The 23,252-nt window shown below is 41.3% G+C and overlaps 1 protein-coding gene across 2 annotated transcripts; it reads left to right on the top strand.

The window, feature by feature from the left end:
• The first annotated feature begins 2,753 nt into the window (after positions 1-2,753).
• Positions 2,754-22,771, top strand: xirp2b (xin actin binding repeat containing 2b). Of its 2 annotated transcripts, XM_033617160.2 has the most exons (9): positions 2,754-2,916; positions 6,062-6,224; positions 7,242-7,370; positions 8,023-8,115; positions 8,331-8,388; positions 8,490-8,578; positions 10,148-19,592; positions 20,989-21,119; positions 21,270-22,771. In XM_033617160.2, the coding sequence occupies exons 3-8, from the start codon at positions 7,245-7,247 to the stop codon at positions 21,078-21,080; spliced, it is 9,903 nt and encodes a 3,300-aa protein (XP_033473051.2). In that variant the 5' UTR covers positions 2,754-2,916; positions 6,062-6,224; positions 7,242-7,244; the 3' UTR covers positions 21,081-21,119; positions 21,270-22,771. The 2 variants fall into 2 exon arrangements, with proteins under 2 accessions (XP_033473051.2, XP_033473052.2); XM_033617161.2 differs by lacking the exon at positions 6,062-6,224 and having other exon boundaries at positions 2,772-2,916.
• Positions 22,772-23,252: the final 481 nt, after the last annotated feature.

Raw genomic sequence — 23,252 nt, forward strand, 5'->3', positions numbered from 1 at the left:
GTTCTGTGATAATTTCAGTCAGGCTTTAGGGCAGGTCACAGCACGGAGACTGCAGTTCTTAGAGTTCTTAATGTTATTCTTTTAGGAGCTGACAATTGCCAAACATCTATTTTATTGTTTTTGGATCTTACTTAGCACTGGGTTGGCATATCAAGTACAGTTTTAGAGTTGTTTATTTCCTACCTCCCATTTTTCCTATGGAGTGCCTCAAGGCTCAGTCCTCGGCTCTGTATTATTCTCCATTCATATGTCACCTCAAGGTGAAATCTTTCATATGTACAACATCAGTTTCCATTTTTATGCAGATGACTGCTGTTTCTTATTTGACAGTAACAACACAACAAAACTGGTTACAATTAGGGCTGACCTGAATGCTTCAAAGCTTCAGTTGTTGCCAAGGTTATCAACATCCAAATCAGTATTTGAAAGCTTTGTTTTTGTTTTTTGTTTTTTCACCGATAAACTGGTGGAGGAAACACAGATGAGGCCAGTGTCCTCAGCGCAGTCAGTGACCCCTGCTTTAATTAAATTGGCTGTCTGACAAGGAAAACTAAAAGAAGTGACGCAGACGGTTATCTGCGGCTGGCAACTGTAGTAAAGTGCTCGCATTGCATCTAGTGATGTGGCCCAACCCGGGGCATTTGAGTTATTAATAACTTACAGAAACATTGTTTATAAAACCCTCTCTTCCATCTCTCTGTCACTCTTCCTGTCACACACACATGCCCTAAGTCCTACCAAAATCAGGTCGGATTTGGTCGGTTGATTAGCATATATGAATAGGATTGATTACTACTACTACTACTACTACCACTATTTGGTTCTCAGTCGGAACTGCCCCTCACTCGTCCACAACTCCACCCTCTCGTCCAATTATGGTCACTTCTGGCTCCAAAAAAACCAAGATGGTGGCAGCTAAAATGGACTTGAGGCTTCAAAACAATAGTCCACAAACCAATAGGTGACATCACTGTAGCTACAGAATCGGGTTGGGGGGTTTGAACCTTGGGGTGGGGAGCCCTTCTGTGCAGAGTTTGCATGTTATCCCTGTGTCAGCGTGGGTTTTCTCTGGGTACTCCAGCTTCCTCCCACAGTGCAAAGGCATGCAGGTTAGATTCACTGGTGACTCTAAATTGCCCGTAGGTGTGAATGTGAACATGAATGGTTGTCTTTCTCTGTGTTTGCCCTGCAATAGCCTTAGATCACAGTCTATGATTAAAGCCCAGTGTGGAAAGCTTGGGGTTATCTTTGATAACATCATTAACTTTGACCACCAGGTGACCAACAGTCCTCAAATCATTATTAAGGAAACTTCATAATATCTTGAAAATGTTATCTTTTTTTGTCTGCTTTTAATCTATAAATTTGTGATCCACGCGTACATTACATCCCGCTTCGACTACTGTTACTCGCTGTATTCCCGTTTCACTCAATACAATCTCTCCAAACTTCACGTTTAAAATGCTGCATTCTCACAGAATCTTAAAGACGAGTCCACATGACACCTATTTTGGCATCTCTTCACTGGTTACCTGTACATTTTGGAGTTAATTTTAAAATTTTAATGAATACTTTCAAGCACATTTGGTTGTGCCCTGGTTGTATCACTGACTTAGTGACGCCTCCTGAGCCTGAATGCAGCCTGATATCCTCCAGCAGAGGTCTGTTAATAATTCCTAGGTCAAGGCTATAAACTGGAGGAGATCAAGCCTTTAGAGTCACAGCCTCACAACTTTGAAAGGGCCTGCTGAAGGAGATCAGACAGACTGTGTTTCTTCTCTCAGATCTCTCTTAGAAACACACTTTCGTCAGAATTATATCTTCCATTTTACTGAATGTGTTTTACTGTGTTTAAGGTATTCATACCTCGCTTATCATCAATTCTACGTTTAAGTATTATTTATCTGGTATTTTTTCTTGTTTAGGTATAGTAAAAGTGCTATATAAATAAAAAAAATATCTATAATTATCATATCAATCTACGTTGTAAATGTTTCGGAGAACAGGTGAGCAGGATCATTTGCATTTTGGTCTAGTGAGGTTTGGCGGGAGCAGGAATCCCAGAGTGTCTCTTTTAAACAGGTGGTGTATGGAAATGCAGGTATGAGTTACACATGCTGAGGATGAGCGGGGTTATGCAGATGCCTGGCAGACATGTCTGGTCTCCAAGCACTGACACTACCAGAGTCAGGCTGGCGCCACCGTCTCCAGCTGGGCCAAACAAGATGAGCTGGCTCTTCCACACTCAGAGGTGTCTCTTGTCGTATTTACGACCCCCTTAACCCTTCTCTTCTCAACAAATAGCATTACATCACTGACCCCATTTCAGACCAACACGGCACAGCGCACAGCCAACACATTTCGCTAACATTTACTGTCACTTAAATCTGCACCTGCCCGACATTCGTTTTACAGTGTTTAGAGATTAACAGAAGCAGTGAAAAATGAGGGATTCTCAGAGTACTTGTAGCGACTTTGTATGTGCATAATTTGGCATATAATGACAGGCGGTAACAGCTGCTGGAGTATGCAGTGCACTCTGATGGAAGCCGTGATGATGAAACTAGGGTGACCTGATTATTAGTACACAACCCTCTGCAGAGGAGTCACAGGAAGTATTTCCATATGAATTTTCTAGGGACTTGACATGGGAGGCATGGAGGCCTCACTCTCTAAAAAAAACACACCCCAGGCCCATCTTTTGCAAGTGGGCGGAGGGTCTAAAATAAAATCAGCTGTCACTGTCTGCTCGTTGGACAGAGGTGAAAACATAGTACTGGAGCTGGTCTCCAACACTGACTGGGATTTGCTTTTGGCTTGGAACGACCCTGCGGGCCGGCGGTGCAGTGGCCTCTCAGTGGGATTTTTACGTGCTGAGTTCATATTTTTATACTTTTTTTATATCCTCCTTACCTGGTAGGTGATGAGCACTCTGAGAGCTGTTTGAGTGGAGTGGAATTTTGTAGAAATATGTGAATAATTTTGGCTTTTTAAATGATGACTTTATGTTAATGATTCTGCATGCTTTAAAGGCAATAATTGTAAAATCTCTCTTTAATATTGGCAGAGAAAAACATGACAGAATGGCACTGAATTTTTGACTGTACTCTAAAATGCATTAACATTGTCCTCATGTTGAGTGCACCTCTACTCAAAACCCAAGCTACAAAGGCAAAATATAAATCGTATGTCAGACTTGCCGGAAAATAAGATGTGACTAAAATATTAAACTAACTCTTAATTTTTATCTTGAGGAGAGATTAGATTCATTCTAACTAATTCAAAATAGATTGAGCTCTGAGCTGTTTGTACCAAGACAAGTTCCTTCAGGTGTTACGTCGCTCTACTTCCTCATCGCTCATCGCCACGAAATGAAGGATACGTCAAAGTAATTAATTAATTAATAAGAGCAAAGACACAAGGTTATCAATGCAGGCCGTTAAAAATCATTTGGAAAGAGAACCCTTGACCTACCAGCTTTCCTCTATATTTCACCGAGAAACACGACCCTTCATGGTTAAGTTTAAAATAGGCGTGATTTATTTTTGCAAGTACATGGCGCCGAGATTACTTCACTTTCTTGTTATTTGAGCTCTCAGCCCGACCTGACGTGTCATTAGATAGCCTTAGACTGTTGACAGATTTTTTTTGGCTACAAATTTTTGTTCCTACCACAATAATTTATAGTTAGACTTTAGTATGCTGCAGTACAGAATTTTCCCCTCATTAAGTTTAACTGCAAAAGTCAAGATTAGAACCTAAGTATGTGCTGTAAGTAACAAGAATCCTCTAATTTTAAAAGTTGTGTAATGTGTTCTTTATCTGTCTTAATTGGCTGATTGGTTGACACAAACATACCCAACGATCCTTTGAGGCTAAAATAGATCATCCTCAGGAACTCATAAGCTACAAATCAAACATGGCAAAATAAATATGCCAACAGAAAGCAGCTAACAAAAGTGCTGTGCACCAATATAAAATGTATTTTTGCTGTGAAATTCAGAGCACTGCATTAATGGCTTACAGGTTCATGAGCCCACTATTCAGCTTACTTTTGAATAGCATATTACTTTTAGCTATCTGTAAGTCAAAAAAATGATTAAAAAAATGGGATGTTTGGATCTGATTTGGTGTTTCATTCAGTCTGCGCTTTATTGAGTTTTTGAAAAATGATATGCAGTGATTAAACCTATCCTTTGCTGCCAGGGATGATATTAAAGATGTGAAATATCATCTCGCGTCGCCTGCCTCGCAGCTTTTGCTGACATTATTCTCGATATTACAATAAGTTGGAAATACACATGGCTACAAGTAGTGCTAATGCACCACAGCACAGAGCAAAGCTGAGATTTTCTTCAGAGTAATAGATGGGCTTATATAATTTTGATGCTGTTCAAATGTCAAAACAGTCTGTATTCATATTTTATCCTCTTATTTGCATCAGCACATTTATATCCACAAGTGAAGTGAGATGTGAATACTTTGAATTTGCAAACAGAGACAAAAATGTTGTGTCAGCAACTGGCCAGATATGGAGTTTGTGGATGATAACAGTTAGAAGAGTTAATAATCACACTGACTGTCTTTTCAGCAGATTGCAGTACCCTGCAGGTTAACAATAATGCTCCTTTGGTTCTGGACTGCTGGTTGATGCAATTCCAGACATAAAGTCTAATTATGCCATAGACAAAGAGAAAAATCTTGATGATTACAAATACCACTCCCTGGGTGATCCTCTTAACCCCATAATACCTTAATATGCTGACTCACAGTATATTCTACAAACAATGCCTTTATTGACAAAATATGAGTGGCAACACAGTCATGGCTTTTTTGAAAACTTAATGTGCTCTAAGTGACCATTTCATTGGCCGATCAAAACTCTGGGGGACACTATTAGAGAATGATCATTTTGGACAAAACTATCAGTTTAGTTTGATTTGCTCTGAAAGCTTCCAATTAGGGCCTTTAGACACCAAGCCAGTCAGCTGTTGGTCAATGTCGGGCCATTAGTGAGCATCTGTCGCCCAAGTTTTTGCAGTCTGTCCCGCACCATTGGCACCATTTGCCGCTTGTTGCTTTTCCCTAAGAATCAGCATGTTGAATCAGCATCAGAGAAGGCGGAAAAAACACTCTGATTGGGAGTGTAGTTCAGTGCATGAGAAAAGAAACGGAAGTGAGGAAAGTAAACAAACAACTAAAGTCAAGATGGCGTGAGATCTAAACAAACTTGTTATTATATTAGGGACAATTTCTTTTTTAGCCAGTGAGCTCTTTAGCTTGTGAAATTTTTGTTCTTTCAACATCAGGTTGTGTTGGTAATGTGCTAATTGGCTAACTAGCATCTTGAATCCGTCCTGTCAGTCTTCCGGTTTCCCTTTTTGAATGACAAAGACAGACCACAGCTGTCTGCTGGTATGGAGAGTTATATGCATTCATGCAGTCACAGAACATATGTGCTAGTTGGCTGCGTGCTGTGTGTTCAAGTGCAATTTTTTGGCCGAGGTACAGGAGGTATGAGGTGACCCAACAGCCGCCTTCGTCGCCATTAGATCTTCATTGTCCGTTTGGTGTGTCTAGGCCTTTAGTGGAGGAATGGGCCAAACTTAACTGACATCATGATAAAATAACTGCCATGGGACACTTCAAAGGCTGTATATAATTATACATACTGTACATCCTGTGAGTAACTGAATGTCTGGAGACAAATGAGCAATAGGTTTCAATAATGCCCCTGTAGAGTTTTTGAAATGACTCAGACGGCATCATTCACAAGCGCCACCTGCACTATGGAAGCACCTTTAAAGCATTACTGTAGCTCAGATTTGGCCTTCTTAGTCAGTATATTTACATGCAAAAAAATGATCACAAATTCTCTGTACTTGCAAATAATCTGGTTTATATACAAGATAACAGCATAAACATAAAAAAAATCCAACAATTGTAGCAGTGCTTTAATTGCATGTGTTTATAAAACTATGGTGTGCAACCCCTTAATGATCCCTGATAACACACGTGAGACGCATTTCATTGAACAGTTTATTGGGTATCTGTGCCGTAGCTGCTGGCAGCGCAGGTTGAACCAGGGCAGGACTTCCTGAAGAGATATAAACCAGAGGAACCGGATTCACTCTGTGGACTCAGAGGTCATCCCACTGACCAACTGTGAGGCCGTGTACCAGCCAGCTGTCTCCAAGCGAGCAGACAACACCATCCCCAGCGGGGTACTTTACTTTGTGTGCATGGACATGTATTGTTTCTTCTACAACATGAAGCTGCAGTACCTGCCAGAGCTGTCTGCACTGGAAACACCATATGAGTAATTAGAAGCCGACTCTCTATGGTCATTATGTCGGTTTGCTTGTTTTCCTGTTGTACAGTTTAATCTTAAGCTGCTACAGGGCATCCAAAGCACAGTAGCCGGTATTGTTGCCATTATTGTTGGTGTTGTCATGCAGTATAAGTGGAGGTGATGACAGTTTTGCAGCTGCAGAAAAGGGGTCAGCGGTCCTGCCTATACATATATAAATAGAGGGGAAATATGAGACTCCCCGCACAGGGCAGAATATAGAGGAAAGTGGGAGAAAATAAAATATTGTTGGCTGTACTTTGAAATAGATCTCACAGTTCCTTAAAACCATTACATGAACAGCATTTTAAATGAGTTTGTGCATGTGAGATAAGCCCTGACTCCTAGAAATTACATTTATGTGCAGCTCATTTGAAACAGCAAATACGTTTTGAGGGAGCTATGATGCAGGACAAATTCTGTTTTCTATCTTGCGATACAGTGTCCAGTCGTTAAGACAACAACACTGTTTTTTTAATTACCTTTTTTTATTAACATTTAACGGAAATCACAATCTTTCCCTAATCTTAACCAAAGTGCTTTTATTGACAGGAGTTTGGACGCGAATCCAAAGTTCTGGTGTCAAGGTCCTGCACTTTGTACGCCTGCATGTTCCAAAGCCTATGCCATACATGGAGTGTTTCATTACCGGAACGAAACGTCTCTGAACATATTCCATGCAGCAATTATGTTGCCACAGCAACGTAATTAAGAAAGAAGTTCAGTAACATATGAACGTCATTTCTGGGCTGGTGAGAGAGCAAACCGCAGAAAGCGTGAGCCGCACCACGTTCGACGGCGTGCGCACCAGACAGAATAGCCCTATTAAGCATACTTTGATTTCAGGTCATGCAGAAGTAGAGGCAGCTAATGATATTTCCTGCTTCATTAGGTCATGGAGGAGTCGGAGGTCTGTTCCCTGCCCGGGGGACTTGCCAGTGTGAGGAAACAATTTGAGACCCAGGAAACTGCAACATCACACAGTGTAACCCAGTTCCATTTCCATCACAGAACTGTGCAGGTACACATGTAGAACACAGTATGTTCGTTGGTAAACCTGAGAGCATGAAGGAGATCACTGTGGTTAAATGACGGGGACATTCTTCTGACCTGAGCATGTTTGCATTTAGCTTTACAGTGGTGTCACTGCATGGGAAGCTTTGCAAGTACAATAGGTAAATTAAGGCTGAATATTAACCGGGTCTCTTGCTACATCCTCTTGCACCAGTACCAAAAGTGTGTAGCAAAGTGTGTGGGTTTAAGTTACAGACATTACTTGACATCTCACGCTTTTCATGGAAACCTTGAGGGTGCTTTATAACACTGATATTGTAGCTCCATTCAGTAGATGGAAACTTCACAACACAGTGAAAAATATTGTCTTATTTCTTGTTTTGCTATGGTACAGTGTGAGTGAACAGCTTGACACATTCTTTGTCATCCTGCCTCCATCTGTGATTAGTCGTTTCAAACTGCGGTGAGCAATCTGGTCTAGCATCTTCTCTGCATGGTATTCAGTTGTGTGCTATTAAGCTTTGGCTGGTGGAGAGAACTGTAGTCGTGTAAACTCACATCTGTGACTATGGCAAGGGGGACAATGTGGTGAAGCGAAACCGAGAGTTATCTGTGTGTTTTTGTGCTGTGTTTGACAAGCACTGTCTTCATCTTCACAGGAAATGTCCAACTCTGAGGTGACAGTGTCAAGCAGCAGCAGCAGGCAGGTCGTCCCAGGCAGTCAGCAGCTAAACTTCAACCAAGAAACAATGGTATTGAACTTTTCTGTTGCTGTGTTCCTTCAGGCTTTGCTAATGAGCTTAACACTTTGATTGCCTTGTTGGGTACAAATGTAACTGATTGCAATCAATCACATTTGTGTAATTAATGTTTGTTTGGCGGTCTCTGAGTTTTGGAGAGAATACAACATTACATTGAACAGAAAAATGTGTAGAATATCAATATCTTTTTTCCTTTTCTCATAAAGGTGTCATACAGCGGCAACAACTTGGCATCGTCTTTTGAAAACCATCAAAATGAAACAGGTAGGATGTTGTTTAGATATTTTTATTCTCTGCTATATACGCTGTCACTGCCTGACTAATTTATGGCCTGCCTTTATAATTCCGTCTGTGCTGACTTTTAGAAGAGGAGTTTCCCAGGTACACAACAAAAGAGCTGAGGGATCGCTTTGAAAAAACAATAGAAGAGGCTGCTCCACAGAAACCAATGAAGGTAAGCATTGAAAATATGAACTGACAGTATATTTTATTTAGGGTGAGTGTAATTGAGATATAGAATATTATTTAAAGTTGCAATCCTTAAGATTTTTGGGCAGGTTTATTTAATATCACCTGTGGTTTCTGGTGAAAACAGCAAGTGCGATTAAATGCCACGGGAAACACTCCTTGAGCATTGTCTTTGTCTTTGGTCTGTAGTGGAATACAGAAAAGTAATTTATATGTGGTTACAGTGAAGTCAAGCAAACATAATGTTTTAAAGATGTGGTAACATTTCCACATTACAATATCTAAAAATCACTACACCAGTGTTATATATTTTGTTGAGTTGTGTACTTACCCCAAATATTTCCCACAATCTTCAAACTCAGAGAGATCTTTAATTTCAATCAAAGACACAGTCCATTTTTGGTCACCATAAGAGCATGTGGTTGTCTGCAAGTAGCTGTCATAAATTGACTTTTAATCCAGTTTTAAACCACTTTTTTTTTTAGATACACTTTTTGGATATTGGCCTTTTTTAACTTTATTTTAAAGGAAAGGATTTTAAGTCATTGGACGTCTATCAGAGAAATAAGCTGAGCACACATTAGCTGCAACTTGGCTTCAACCCCTGCTGAACAGCTTTGGAGAAACATTGATTTCTTTAATGTGAAACTGCTTTATATCACCTCGTCTATTTGCTTTGGAGAGGTGGAGACCTCGGATAATTTGGCTCCTGGTAAAAACCTGCAAAACATCTGGATCTTAGGTTATCAGAGAAAGATGACAAGTACACATAAGCAGTATTTAAAAAAAAAAAAAAAAAACAATTTTTAACATGAATCTGCTTTATTAAGTGTTTTACCTGTTTTAATTATTTGGTCTGTTTGTTTTGGAGAAGTGGAGACCTCTGCAGATAATTTGGCTCCCTGTAAAATACATCGAACGCTGAAGGAATCCTAACCTGGATAAACTGACTGCAATGACCACATTGCTCCTATTTTTGCTCATGTTTAGAGCAAGAGACCCTTAGCGACAGAAGAGAAGTCAGTCAAAAATAATTTGGCATCATGGTCTGATCTACAGTTCTGATGCAGCTTTAATAGAACAGCCAACAGTGAAGCTGATATAATTTGATACAATTTAAAACAGTAACACTAGATCACATACTTGCATCATTAACTGTGAATCCCACATGTGTGTGAGGGGAATCTGAATCCAGTGTGGGAATGGCAGACTGACTGACTGAATAGCCGCTGACAATATAATTCTATTAAGAGAGGTAGTAACAGAATGAAAATACACCGATTTATTTAAAAAATGACTTCATGAAAATCTTAAGGATTCTAACTTTACTGCAAAGACTGTAATGAGGAAGCAACTTATTTACACAGTACCATTAACCTTGGATTAAAAGGTATTTGCTGTGTAAGTTTATTCATGTTTTATGATCTCATTTTTAAATTTTATCTGCAAGTCTTACAACAAGGTGAAATGTAATGTACATATAACTCTGTCATGGGCTAATGTGATGGATTTGTAGTTGTTCACCCACAAATATCATTTGTTATTCCCTAAAAAGATTGGACGTGATATCAGTCGATCTAAGTGGTCCTCAAACGTGACACAAAACAACACCGTGACTAGTGAGGTGTATGAAGCATCCGCCACTGAGGCAGCAGAAGACACATCATCTGAAGTGATGGATTATGAGGACTTTCCGCCCCCACCAGCTGAGGATTCTGACTATCTTCCACCCCCGCCTCCAGACTTACTAGAAATGCCATCAGACAATGAAAATATTCCGATGTGCCATTACTCACCTGAGCCGCCAGAATTGGCAAACCCCTCCAAATACTCACTCAACAAAGAGGCTTACTTCAAGCAGAAGGGAATGTCTGAGCTGAAGCGTCTTTACAGGCACATTCATCCTGAAGTTCGTAAGAACATAGAGAAGGAATACTGCACTGATTACAACGAAACTGAGAGCAACCAAGTAGAGAACCAAAAGTACACGTATGAGGATGAAGCTGGTAGTCCCGATGACATCAACGATGAAGAATACACGGAATGGGAAGAGATTCTCCCTGGGGAGGTGCAGGCGATGCGATGGATGTTTGAAAATAAGCCACTTGATACCATTAGAGACGAAACTCCAGATGAGGAGGACGAAAACAACAAAATAACTGAGCAGGAAATTATTCTTGGAAAAGATGTGAGACGCACAGCTTGGATGTTTGAGACCAAGCCGATGGATGAGCTGAGTTCACACAACATCAACTCCACCGATTATAAAAACAAATTTAACAAATTTGATAAAGGAGATGTCCGCGCTGCAGCGTGGTTGTTTGAAACCCAAACGATGGATAGTCTAAATAAAATGCATAAGGAGGAGGATTTGACTAAAGAGGTTGTGTTCACAGAGGAGGATGGAAATGCTACCATTTACATGATTGACAATAGGTACATGGAAAGCCTCGGCCACACTGAGACCATCGATGAGAGCCACCTGTTGAGTCTGAGGTCAGTGTTAGAGGAAATTCAGGGAGAAGTAAAAACTGTTACGAGCACTTTTGATACTCAGTTCAAGTGCATCATAATGGGGCAGTCAAGCCAAATGCTGGAGGTTAAGTCTGTGCGTAAAATAGAAAGTGAATTAGAGAACTCCATTGCTTCACGTTGGCTTTTCGACACCCAACCCCTGGACATGACAAACAGAGAACCTACACCTTTGAAACTTGTGTGTAGTCTTTCCATGGAGGACAGCAATAAGGGAGACTGGGGCAGGTGGTTGTTTGAGATAAAGACATTAGATTCTCTCGATGAGTGGGAAAGCTCAAAAATGGAGAAGAAAGAGATTATTGGAGCTGATGTGCGCAAGCACTGCTTAGTGTTTGAAACCCAGCCAATGGATTCTCTGAAGGATGACTCCAATGCAAGACCCCAGTCTATTGAAGAAATTATCGGGGGCAATGTTAGATCTGCGAGGCACTTTTTTGAGAGCAGCCCTCAAGCAGAGAGGAAAACTGGCCCTGAGGTCGGAAAACTTCAAAAGGCTGCAGTAAATGAAGAAATGAAAGGGGATGTGAGGCACCAAAAGTGGCGCTTTGAGAGTCAACCTCTAGAGCAAATAAGAGAGGAGAAGAAAGAGGTTACTCGCACTGTGAATGTTGAGGAAGACCTCACACAGGAGGATGGCACAAGCTGCAGGGCAGATGTTCGCAGGAACTGCTGGGTATTTGAGACGCAGCCAATGGATACTTTAAAAGATGATTCAAATAGTCAGCCCATGACAAAAGAGGACATTATTGCAGGTAACGTGAGATCAGCCAGACATTATTTTGAAACCAATCCAGCTGAGGAGTTGAAAGAGCTTGCAGAGGTGGGCAAGCTGAAAAAAACAGTAGCACTTAATGAGGAGAGGGGTGATGTTAGACATCAGAAATGGCGATTTGAAAGCCAGCCCCTGGAGGAGATCAGACAGGAAAGGAAGGAAGTCATCCGAACTATCGACCTGGAAGAAATCGATAGAGTTGATGTCTCAAACTACAAGCAAATGTTTGAGAGCACAGATATAAACTGCAGGGATCAATCTCAAAAGATTCTCATAGAGGGAGTAACATCTGGGTCTGTGAAATCAAATAAAAACCTGTTTGAGTCTACTCCACTGTATGCCATGCAAGACAGCTCGGGGCACTTCCACGAGGTGAGAACAGTGCGCCGTGAAGAGGTCGTGAAAGGTGATGTAACAACGTGCAAGTGGATGTTTGAAACGCGACCAATTGATCAGTTTGATGAAAGCATAGATAAATACCAAATTATCAAGGGCATATCCAAACAAGAAATAGAGTCTGGTGATGTGAAAACTGCAAAGTGGTTGTTTGAAACGCAGCCTCTTGATGCTATTAAGTACTTCAGCAATATTGAAGATGAAGAGGATGTGGGGACAACCAGCAATGTTGACGTGATAAAGGGTGATGTGAAAACCTGCAAGTGGCTATTTGAGACAAAGCCAATGGATGTCCTCTATGAAAAAACTGAGCTGAAGGGTGAAAATGAATCTGAAGAAATGCAAAAGGGAGATGTCAAAACCTGCACATGGCTTTTTGAGACACAAGCACTGGACACTATCCACGATGAGACAGAGACCATTCTGAAAACATGCACTGTCAATCAAGAGGACATTAGAGGAAAGGATGTGAGAACGGCTTGTTTTCTCTTTGAGACAGAGAAACTGGAGAACCTCACTGGGGAGGAGGCGGGCTCCTTTAAACGGGTCACCGAGATAGACATTGCATCTGGAGACGTGTCGGGGATGAAGTACATTTTTGAGAACCAAACCAATGATATCATGACTTCAACATCTGAGGAAGTAATGCAAAAGCTTAAGAGAGTTCAGGCTGAGGACATACAAAAAGGAAACGTGGTGAACTGTAGGTGGCTCTTTGAAAACCAATCAATAGATACAATACATGATAGCCAAGAGGAATCTACGAGCAGCCGCACAGTGAATGATGTACAAGGAGGAGATGTAGATAAGGGCCGTTTCATTTTTGAGACCTACTCCTTAGATGAAATTCAGGAGACGGATGCAGAGCTGAGGAGGATGCAAAAAATTGTCCGTGATGAAGATGAGAAGGGCGATGTGAGAAATTACACCATGATGTTTGAAAATCAGCCCCTCTACGCCATTCAGGACAGAGAGGGCCTTTACCACGAGGTCACCACTGTCACAAGCGAAGAAGTAACGCGAGGAGATGTCGTTGGGACCCGGTGGAAGTTTGAAACCAAGCCCCTTGATGCAATCAGGGATACAGATGAGGTTTACATCATTAAATCTGTCACGCAACAGGATGTGCAAAAAGGAGACGTCACCTCTGCTAAGTGGAAATTTGAGACGCAGCCTCTCGACAGTATTGTCGATGAAAATAAGGTTTTCATGAGAACTGTGGATGATATTCAGGGTGGCAATGTGAGAATGAACAAAGATCGCTTTGAGTCTGACGCCCTCTCGCAGGAATCTGTAAGAACAGTTAATGTGAGTGAAATACAAAAAGGCGACGTGAGGACTGCGAAATGGAGATTTGAAACCCAGTCCATTGACAAAATAAGAAGCATGAGCTCTGAAAATCTGATTGAAACAGTTAAAAAAGAGGAGGTGTCAAAGGGAGATGTTAAACATTCAGTCTGGCTCTTTGAGAAAAATCCTCTTGACCACATTAAAGAGATAGATGAGGACGAAGGTAAAGCCATTACCTCACAGGAGGAGATTTTGAAAGCGGATGTAAAGACAACAACATGGCTCTTTGAAACAACACCATTTGACGAGTTTAATGAGACAAAAATGGAGAAGACTGAAATCCTTGGCAAGAGCGTCAAGGGAACTCTTGAGGAACTTTACAGTCAGAAAATGGTGAAGTCACAGGGAATACTCATTGAAGCTGATGAAATAGGCGACGTTAGGATGGCAAAATACCAGCTAATGAATAAGCAGGCTCCGGAAATTCAACGAGAGGATGTCATCAGGGGAGATCTGCAGACTATTATGATGAACCTCCTGAACAGACAGGAAAGACAGGAGAGACAGATAGTTATAGACTCAGAGGAGAAGGGTAATATCACTTCTACGGTGCATCAGCTATTCAACCAGGAGAGAGACAGCAGTGTTGAAAAGGAGGAAATATTACGAGGTGACATTCAGGAAGCTATAAACAATCTTTTCAATGAGAGCAGCTCAGCAAAACATGGAATACTCATCCAGGAGGATGAGAAAGGAGACGTGCAGATGACATTATATTCCCTTCTCAATAAACAAGAGGATGTTAATGTTGAAAAAGAGGATATTGTAAGAGGGGATATAAAGAGTGCTCTTCAAAAACTGTCCAGCTCAGACAACACAGATCAGTCAGTGAAGATAAGGGTAGATGAGACCGAAAAAGGAAATGTCAACTTTTACTCCACATGTATTGAATCTGGGGCTCTCGACTATCTTAAACAGCTCCATGTAGAGCCTGATGAGACTCTGTCTGACAGAGCAGAAAAAGAGATGATCGTGGGAGGTGACATCAAGGGCACTAAGCTCATCCTCAGCCGTAATCAAACACAAATTGAGCGCACAGTGGAGGATGTTTTACCTGGTGATGTTCACAACACAGTAAAAGTGTTCATGTCACAGCCAACCCTCTCACTGGAAGGAGTCCAAAAGGAGGAGATAGTCAAAGGTGATTTAAGAGCTGCTTTGAGTTCATTGTCTGAATCAGCAAACCAGAGGGTTGTTGTAGAGAAAGAGGAAGTGGTGAAAGGCAACATACCAAAAGCCCTGCGGTGCCTGGAGAAGGCTCAAAAGCGGTACAAGGAGGTGGAGAAGCCAGATATCATACCGGGAAATATCAAAGGGGCTCTGAGGTCTCTTGAGAAATCATCGACATCCAGAGTTGAAGCAGTTATGGAGGATTTAGTTCCTGGAGATGTGAGGGCCACACTGAAATCTCTGGAGCTGGCAAAGCAAGCGGTGAAGGAAGTTGAAAAAGAAGAAATTGTGAGGGGCGATATTCGCACAGCGATGCAAAGTCTGCACGATGCCTCCAGCGAGAGGAGGACAGCTCCACAGGGAGTAGACGTTCAGGGAGACGTCAGAGGAACGATTCAGCTTTTAATGGAGCCTCCGCCCTCACCGAGGATGGAAAGGAGCCCAAGCCTGGAGCGTGACGTAAAGGGTGATGTGAAGATGTCAATTAAGTCATTATATGAGACGCAGGAGCAATCCCAGCTGGAGAAAGAGGAAGTGATAAAGGGCGATGTTAAAGGCACTATTAAATCACTGATGGAGACAGCACAGCGCCAAGCTCCCAAAGTCAGACTTGGATCATACAGGAGAGTTCGAGTCAAGCAGAGCCCTCCAGTTAAAAATCTAAAGGCTGATCCACAGAGGAACATACAAAAGATAAAAACTGCTAATTCAGTTGAAACATCCAAAGAAAATCACTCCATCTCTAATAATACTGAAATTGTTAGAACAGAGTCAAGTTCTGTGGTGCAGTCTGCTCAGCAATCAAAAACTGTGGTGGAGCATAAAACAATTACCCAACACCACGGCATCAAAACAGTCAAGACAGAGTTTCGTAATCTAAAGTCGAAGGGAAAGGGAATGATAAAACTAGATAAAACCAAAGTAAAGACTGATGATTACGTCCTAAAGCAGCAAGAGCCTGAGCTGCCTCTCCCACCTCCACCAGTGGCAGACACTGACCTTCCTCCTCTTCCTCCTCCACCTCCCTCTGTTGATTCTGACATTGATCACCTTCCGCCTCCACCACCACCACTCACCAGTGAGCAGGACTTCCTCCCACCTCCTCCATCTCAACAAGAACTGGAGAGCATGCCAGCACCGGCAATTCATCCTTCACCAGCCAAAGCAAAAAAGATGACGGTCAAAAAAGTGAAAGCTCCCGTTTTACATCCCGTCCCGAAGCTGGAGCCTAAAGTGGAATTCAGTAAAACGCAACAGGTGGAGGTTACATCGGAGAAAGTGGTAGAAATTGGCCATAACCAATCACAAACAACAACACACTCATCAAAAATGATTTCATATGAAATCCCTCCACCACCTGAGTCACCAAAACCACTGAAGAAGGTTTACATCTCTCCTGTGAAATTCACCCCTCCTCCCTCCCCTCCACCTTCCATTAGAGGAAAAATGAGTAAATTCAACACTCCATTAATACAAGCAGAAGGAAAGTTCCGAAAGCTGAAGGAGGACAACACCCCCCCAACTACTCCAACACCCACTTTCATACATGACTCAGTTACCACTGCTCTTGAAATGCTTTCCACCAGCGATACTGAGCAGCCAAATAAAAACACATCAGCAATCACAAAGGAGAGCGCTGAAAAGATGGCATTGAGTGTTCATTCAGACTCATCTAAGCAAGTCTCAGATTCCACTCAGAGCAATGCCATTGCTAGCCATAACAAAATCCTCACTGATTCAACAGTAATATCTGCCAAACAGCAAGTTGTCTCTAATGAGACTTCTAAAGTTGTCTCCATTCAAAAGACTTCATCTGTCTCAGCTGTTAAACAACAGATGCATACACAGAAAACTGTTTCTGTTTCCTCCAAGCAGTCTGCTCAGTCTGTCATCTCTGACAAAGTCCAGACGTCAATCACTGATGTCGCAAAAACTGAAAACACTAAAGAATCTAAAAATCAGAAAACAAAGGCCCCCAACAAGTCTGAGGATAAAAACAAAGATGAAATGCACCCTGATGAAATCCACACAGAGGAGAATGTTAAATCAAGCAAATCACAGCTGGAGAAAATAGACAAAAACGTAAAAGAGTCCAGATCACCACAGCGTGATAACAAGAAGAAAACCGATCATTCTCCCACCAAGAGCCAAGACAAGGTTTCCAATCAGCAAATGCAAGCAGAAAAGACGGCTGTCAATACAAATGGAAAAGCTGGCAAAGTAAACCAAAAGGTGAAAAAGAACAACAAGCAAGAAAAGCATGTAGAGACGAGAACAACCAGTGAGAGTGAGAAACAGAGTGTTGCACAAGAAGGCTTTAAGGTGGAAGTGAAGACAGCTACTGAGGTGAAAGTGATCAGTGAAACGAAAGAAGTAAAGACAGAGTTAAAGCAGGGGATTAAGAAAGTTACTTCCTCTCCTGCTGCTGCCTCCGCGCCTGCTGTTACTGTTAGCATAACTGACAGCCAACCAGAAACTCCAGCTCCAGCAAAGAAGAAAAAGAAGTCCAAAAAATCTAAAGGGGGTGCCCAACCAGGTCAAGGTAAAGAGATTTCCACAGAATCAAAGTCAGACATTGTTGAAACCAAAACAGCAGCTCCTGGAAAAACAAACCAAACTCAGGAAACAATTGCAGTTTCCCAAATTCATAAAAATATAAAAGAAGAGCACATTCAAGTCAACAGAGAAGTCATTACCACAGAAAGGAAAGACGATCAGAATTCCCAGCAACAAAAAGCAGTTCAAAAGCAAGCAAAGGGATCTCAAAAGAAGAAAGGAGTGACAGATATTCAGCAGAGCGCAGAGGAACTATCAGAAGAAAGAAGGGATGTCCCAATTACAGTGACAGGCGAGTCAGAACAAAATGAACGGGTAAAGTCCACAGTGGGGAGAACAGAGGAATCTCAGAGGCAAGAGGTCCAAGTGTTAATCTCTCACATCACAGAGATACAAGGAGTTTCAGAGAAGGCTGATTCTAAGTCTGTGAAGACTCTGCTCAATACAGTTCCAGATTGGCTCATGAGTTCGGAAAGAAAAAGTGAACTGGAGGGATCTGTGGTGGAAAGTGATGCTCAAAAAAGTGAAGAAATTCTTTCCTCTGTGAGGAAACTTGCAGAGGCAAAGCTAATGCATCTAGAGGATAACGAGACACTGGAGAAGCACGAGAGTGAGCCTGTTTCTGAGAAATCTGCTTCTGGTGGGGCATCACCAAGAATATCTAAGATCAGTATTGGTTCTGCTAAAGTTGAGAACCAAACAAAGAAAAAGACGTCACATGAAAGACGGAAAGAAGAAGCAAGTCAGAGCAAGTCTGTAGACCTTCGCGCTCCCTCGCCATTAATGAAGATGCGTTCTCCCTCACCGACGTTTATCACCATCGAATCCACGCGAAGAACTGACTCACCCCAGAGAGTTACTCCGTCGCCTACCCTTCTGCACAGGCCACCCACACCTCCTACACCACCGCCACGCAGGTGTGACACCCCAACATCACGTCTCACTAGAATCACACCCACTCCGACTTTCGATAGAGCGGAAAATTTGGCTCGGCTCAAAGACACGACAGCCAAACTGTCACGTGGCGTCACCCCACCACCGCTACTCCCCCAGCAAATCTCAGAGAGGAAATCAGAGATTGTGGAATCACCTCCATCATTTCATCGGCAAATCAAAATCGAGTCCCAACTGGTGGAGACTTCAGGGACGTCAGCAGAAAAGCTCAAACAGAGTTTATCTGGGGAGGCTCAGCGGGCCGGTGTAATTCCTGCTCATGTAGAAGAAGATCAAGCTAATATTTCAGAGGGTTTGAATGCAAATGAAACACAAAGTAAATCTGACTCCCACATGCCATTGTGTCAAAATGACCCAGATCTTATTGATGCTTCAGATATTTCAGAGCGATCATCTGCATCTGTCAAGGAAAAGAGAGAGTTTTTCGAAGAGGCTCAAAAGGCTGAAATTAATAAGACCTATGTGCGAAAGGAGCCCATTGCTATCCCTGAGCGACTGGGTCCAGATATGGAGGAGTGTGAGACAGAAAATAAGAACAAAGAAAAGGAAGAGCTTCCCAGGGCAGACTTGTGTAGTCTTGTAAACAAATTTGAATCACCAGAAGAGAAAGTATATATCAGAAAGGAGCTAATCCCACTCACAGAGTGGCTTAACAATGAAGCTGAAAGCACAGATTGTGACAAAAAGAAGGCAGACATCCTGGAACAGGAAATGCCAACTTTTGACATCCAGGCTATTAAAAATGTTTTTGAACTGGATGAGCAAAGTTTCTCATTCAGAGAGGAGAAAAAGGATCAGGAGGAGACTGTGTCAAGCCTGAGTGAAACAACAGCAGACACTTCAAAGCGGGAAAGTCCTCAAGAGACAAAGAGAGGCTCACGGCAGAGCACCCCCCTCCCTCTCCAGAAAAATGAGGTAGAAACTGTGCCAGCAGAACCATCAGGTTTCTCTGAAACCAAATCAATCACAGAACATTTCTCAAATGTTGACGAGTTTGGTAACAAGGTCACCGGAACAAGGACAGCTGTCACTGAGCACTCTGAGAGTTCGTCAATCCAACGGGTTCCTTTCTCCTACGCTGATGCAGTCAAAAGAAAAGCTGCAGCAGGGAAGCAAACAGAAACCTACGATGACGATGCTGAGAAGTTGCTGAGTAATTTTCATAAAACATGGATAGAGAGTGAATCCGTTTTCAAAAGCCTGGGCTACACCATATCTGAGGAGACGACATCACAAGTCATGTCACATCAGACGATTGTCTCAACTGGTAAAGACCGCAACGGCATGAAACAACAGAAACTAATGGCATGGACTTCAATGGATGGACAGGATTTCTTTGAATAACTGCTTGTGGTGTGCAGTATTTGAAATTAGCACGTTGGATGCATTGTGAAAGCTTTTCTGTTAAACAAAAGGTGTTGGTAACAATCAAGAAGACTGGAAGTCTACAGCCATGCTAGCAGCTCTGTGGAAATGTTTGCACAGCAGTGCTTTGGGCTAAATTAGCATGCTAACATGCTCATAGTGATTAGATGCTAATGTTTAGCAGGTAACTCTTTGTAGTTTAGGATATTAGCATGCTAACATTTACTAATTAGCACTAACCACAAAGTACATCTGAGGCTGATGGGAATGTCATGACGGCTGTGTTAGAGATTACTGTTTATCCTATGGGGATCATGAATATCTGTACAGAATTTTGCAATAATATGTTGAATATTCTAAACAAGGGGTGTCAACATTTGACTGCTTTCAATAACATTTGTATGAAAGTTCATCCTTGACATTGGAACAGCAGTTTGACAAAATAATGTTATGTCCAGATTACTAGTTACTGTTGTTCTCTGAAGCTTTCAAACACACCTCTCATCTCATGGTCTTCACCAGTGAATTGAGTTGTTTAAGGATGTTTCCAGTAACATCTTACGGCAGCAACCAAACTTTAACAGAGAGTATCTTCCTTCCTTTTATAACTACCTATCATGATGTGATGACAACTCAGCCAACTCTATTCACTAATAAAGACAATGACCTTTAATGGAAAGCTCTGAAAAAGTGGACCTTTAATCAAATTAATTTGTTGAACTTTTTGTACATTGTTTGCAGTACGGATGATGTTGCTCTGAACATAATCGTTCTAACAAGCTCATGACAAGCACTGCAGCCTGTTAATGAGGCTTTCCATTTGCTGACCTGCAAAAAAAAAAAAAAAAAAAAAAAACAGAATATAATGTACCTTTTCAACAAGAAAATTACAGTACACCATGTCTGAGTGTTTGCAATTACCCAGATGACAGCATATTTATAGAGCTCACAAACAACGTGTAGTTAAGAGATACATGGACATCCATGCATGTATGACTGTAGGTGGCTGAGTAAATAGTAGAATAAAATTGTGTGTAAAAATACACTGAACAAGTCACTCTCATGACCACTGTAAAGGTTTTATTTAAACAAATGAATAAACCATATGAGGTATGTTTAAAATACAAATGTAATCTTTTTTTTTTACTGCTTTGTGCTAACAAGATTAACTATAATAATAAAGAAATGAGAGAAAAGCCCTAGTTGTTGCATTGTGAGACAGCCCCAAAAAAAGGCTCTGCACATGGGATGAATGAAAGAAAAAAATCAGTGATTTGCATTTTATCTCTTTCAAACAGGTTCGAGTTCCGAAGTCGGAGCTCTGCGCAGTATGTCGGAGGAGAGCTTATCCGATGGATGCTCTGATAGTGGACAAAAAAAAGTACCATAAATCCTGTTTCTACTGTGAGCACTGCAGAAATAAATTGAGGTAAACGTGGCATCCATTCAAATAAATGCTCACCTCGGGCACAATTAAACATTGCAATATTAATTAGTAAGTACCTTAGTGTCTTACTGACAGTATAGTTGTTTAAGAAATAGAGGTAACTGTCTTATTCTGACTGTTCTTTTCTCTTAGCCTAGGAAATTACGTCTCTCTCCATGGACACTTCTACTGTCTACACCATTACAAACAACTCCTCAAGTCCAAAGGGAGCTACGATAATGGACTTGGGCAGAAACCCGGAGGAAGTGGTGGACCTATCCCCTCAGATGAGAAACTTGAATGGAGATATTCTATGAGCAGCATAAGTTCAGTTGACAAAATGCACGGCGGTGAACGCGAAACGACAAAAACGTGCAATGAAATCAAACCACACTGCAACAAAATATCTGTAGTTTGGCCCCCACAGGCCGATCCCCCGAAGAAAGCCTTTAAAATAGAAGAAGACATTCAGCTCACTAAACCGCAGTGGCCCCCTCCTGACAGCTCCCCCAAGTCTCCCAAACAACAACACAGAAAGGCTGTTCCCAGAAGTGTCCTTTGAAATAAAATCACCCAACTACACTGTTTAGTCAAATAAACCCAAAGAAGAAGCACAAGAGAATGAATGGTACAATAACATGCTATGAAAGAACTGTCCTGGTGGTACAATTAAGGATGTGTTTGGTTGAAGGTTGTGCAGCTATGTGATTTAGAAAAGGAACATGAAAAGTGAAGATGTGAAGGGAAACTGTACATACTTGTAAATGGGGCGTGAATAGAAAAGCAGGTTGTAAGTGGAATAGTAAGTGCTAGAGAGATAGATGTGAAGAAAGTGTGGAACGTAGACACGAAGCAGTGTGAAAGAACAGGCTTATCTCATGTGTAATTTTTCATTCGTTGTATTTTATCTTTATCTGATGTAACATTTAGTATTCGACACGACAGGATCGAATCAGCTTTAACTGCTATAACAATTGCCTTGTACTTAGACGAGTTGAACTGGCAAGAAACAGCATCAGGGCAGATTTAACAAAATGAGTTTTGATGTTGATTTCAATCTACATTTCTGGGCGGATTTAAGTCAGAGATTTAGTCACTTTTAAATCAACTGAATGTCTAAACCTTACAATTCCCAATGCTCTTGAAAGTAGCTCAGTAAAAAATCCATGAGAGACATTTTCCAATATAATTCGGCCCAGTTTCTTTTTTTCCGTTCTTTTGTTTTATTCTAAAAATAATTGGTTTATTGTACAATTCACTTCATTCTATTGCTTCTGTATTTATGGAAATAGACTCAGTCTGTGTTCACTCTGTTGTATCATTCTGTCAGCTCTTTTATTTTTCAACATATCAACATTTTTGCATTTGCCTCTTTTTTTAGCACCTGGTGTGCCGACTACTAAAAGCATCTTGGAATTATTTTATTTATAATATTGAAAGTATATAATATAAACAAGTGAATTGGTGATAATCATGTTTGTTTTGGACATTTGTATCCTATTTTGAACGACAAATATTTTGCAATGGAGAATTTTATTTTTTAGATTAGACGGTTATACCTTGCTTTGTACAAGAAAATTCCTGATTCTGTCATGCTGTCAGGCTGGTTCACTAACTTTATTGCTGATCTAAGGGCAATAAAATATTGAATTTAATTGTTCCATTTGTCTCTTTGAAAGTCTGTTACTTCACAGAAGAAGTAGGGGAGACTACTTCTTCTGTAGCAGCACGGTGATTTAAAATGAGCGAAGACTAAATGCCTCACATTTTATCTGGGACACTACTCTCTCATTCTAATTTTAGCAGTATCAGTACTGATCAAAATACAGTTCAGTACAGACCCTTTTAGGGCCGACGTTACAATGATGTCATTTAGTTAGCTGGAGGCAAAACATGACTCGCCACCACAGGGCTGTAGGCTACATAGGAATCTTCGAATATCATCTCGTTGTGTTATTTGGTGCTAGAATAGGAGTCATGGCTCAAAACTTAAATTTGAACACATACCAGCTGCCACTGCTTAACTATGGTTAAATGCGATAAGACGAAAGGACTGGACAGAGGCCATCATCAGTCATCATTAGGGAAAAACTATTTACTGTTGTAGGGATGAATAATGTTATGTGTATCAAGGGT

Source organism: Epinephelus lanceolatus, chromosome 14 (assembly GCF_041903045.1).
Source record: "Epinephelus lanceolatus isolate andai-2023 chromosome 14, ASM4190304v1, whole genome shotgun sequence".
Lineage (NCBI taxonomy): Eukaryota > Metazoa > Chordata > Actinopteri > Perciformes > Serranidae > Epinephelus > Epinephelus lanceolatus.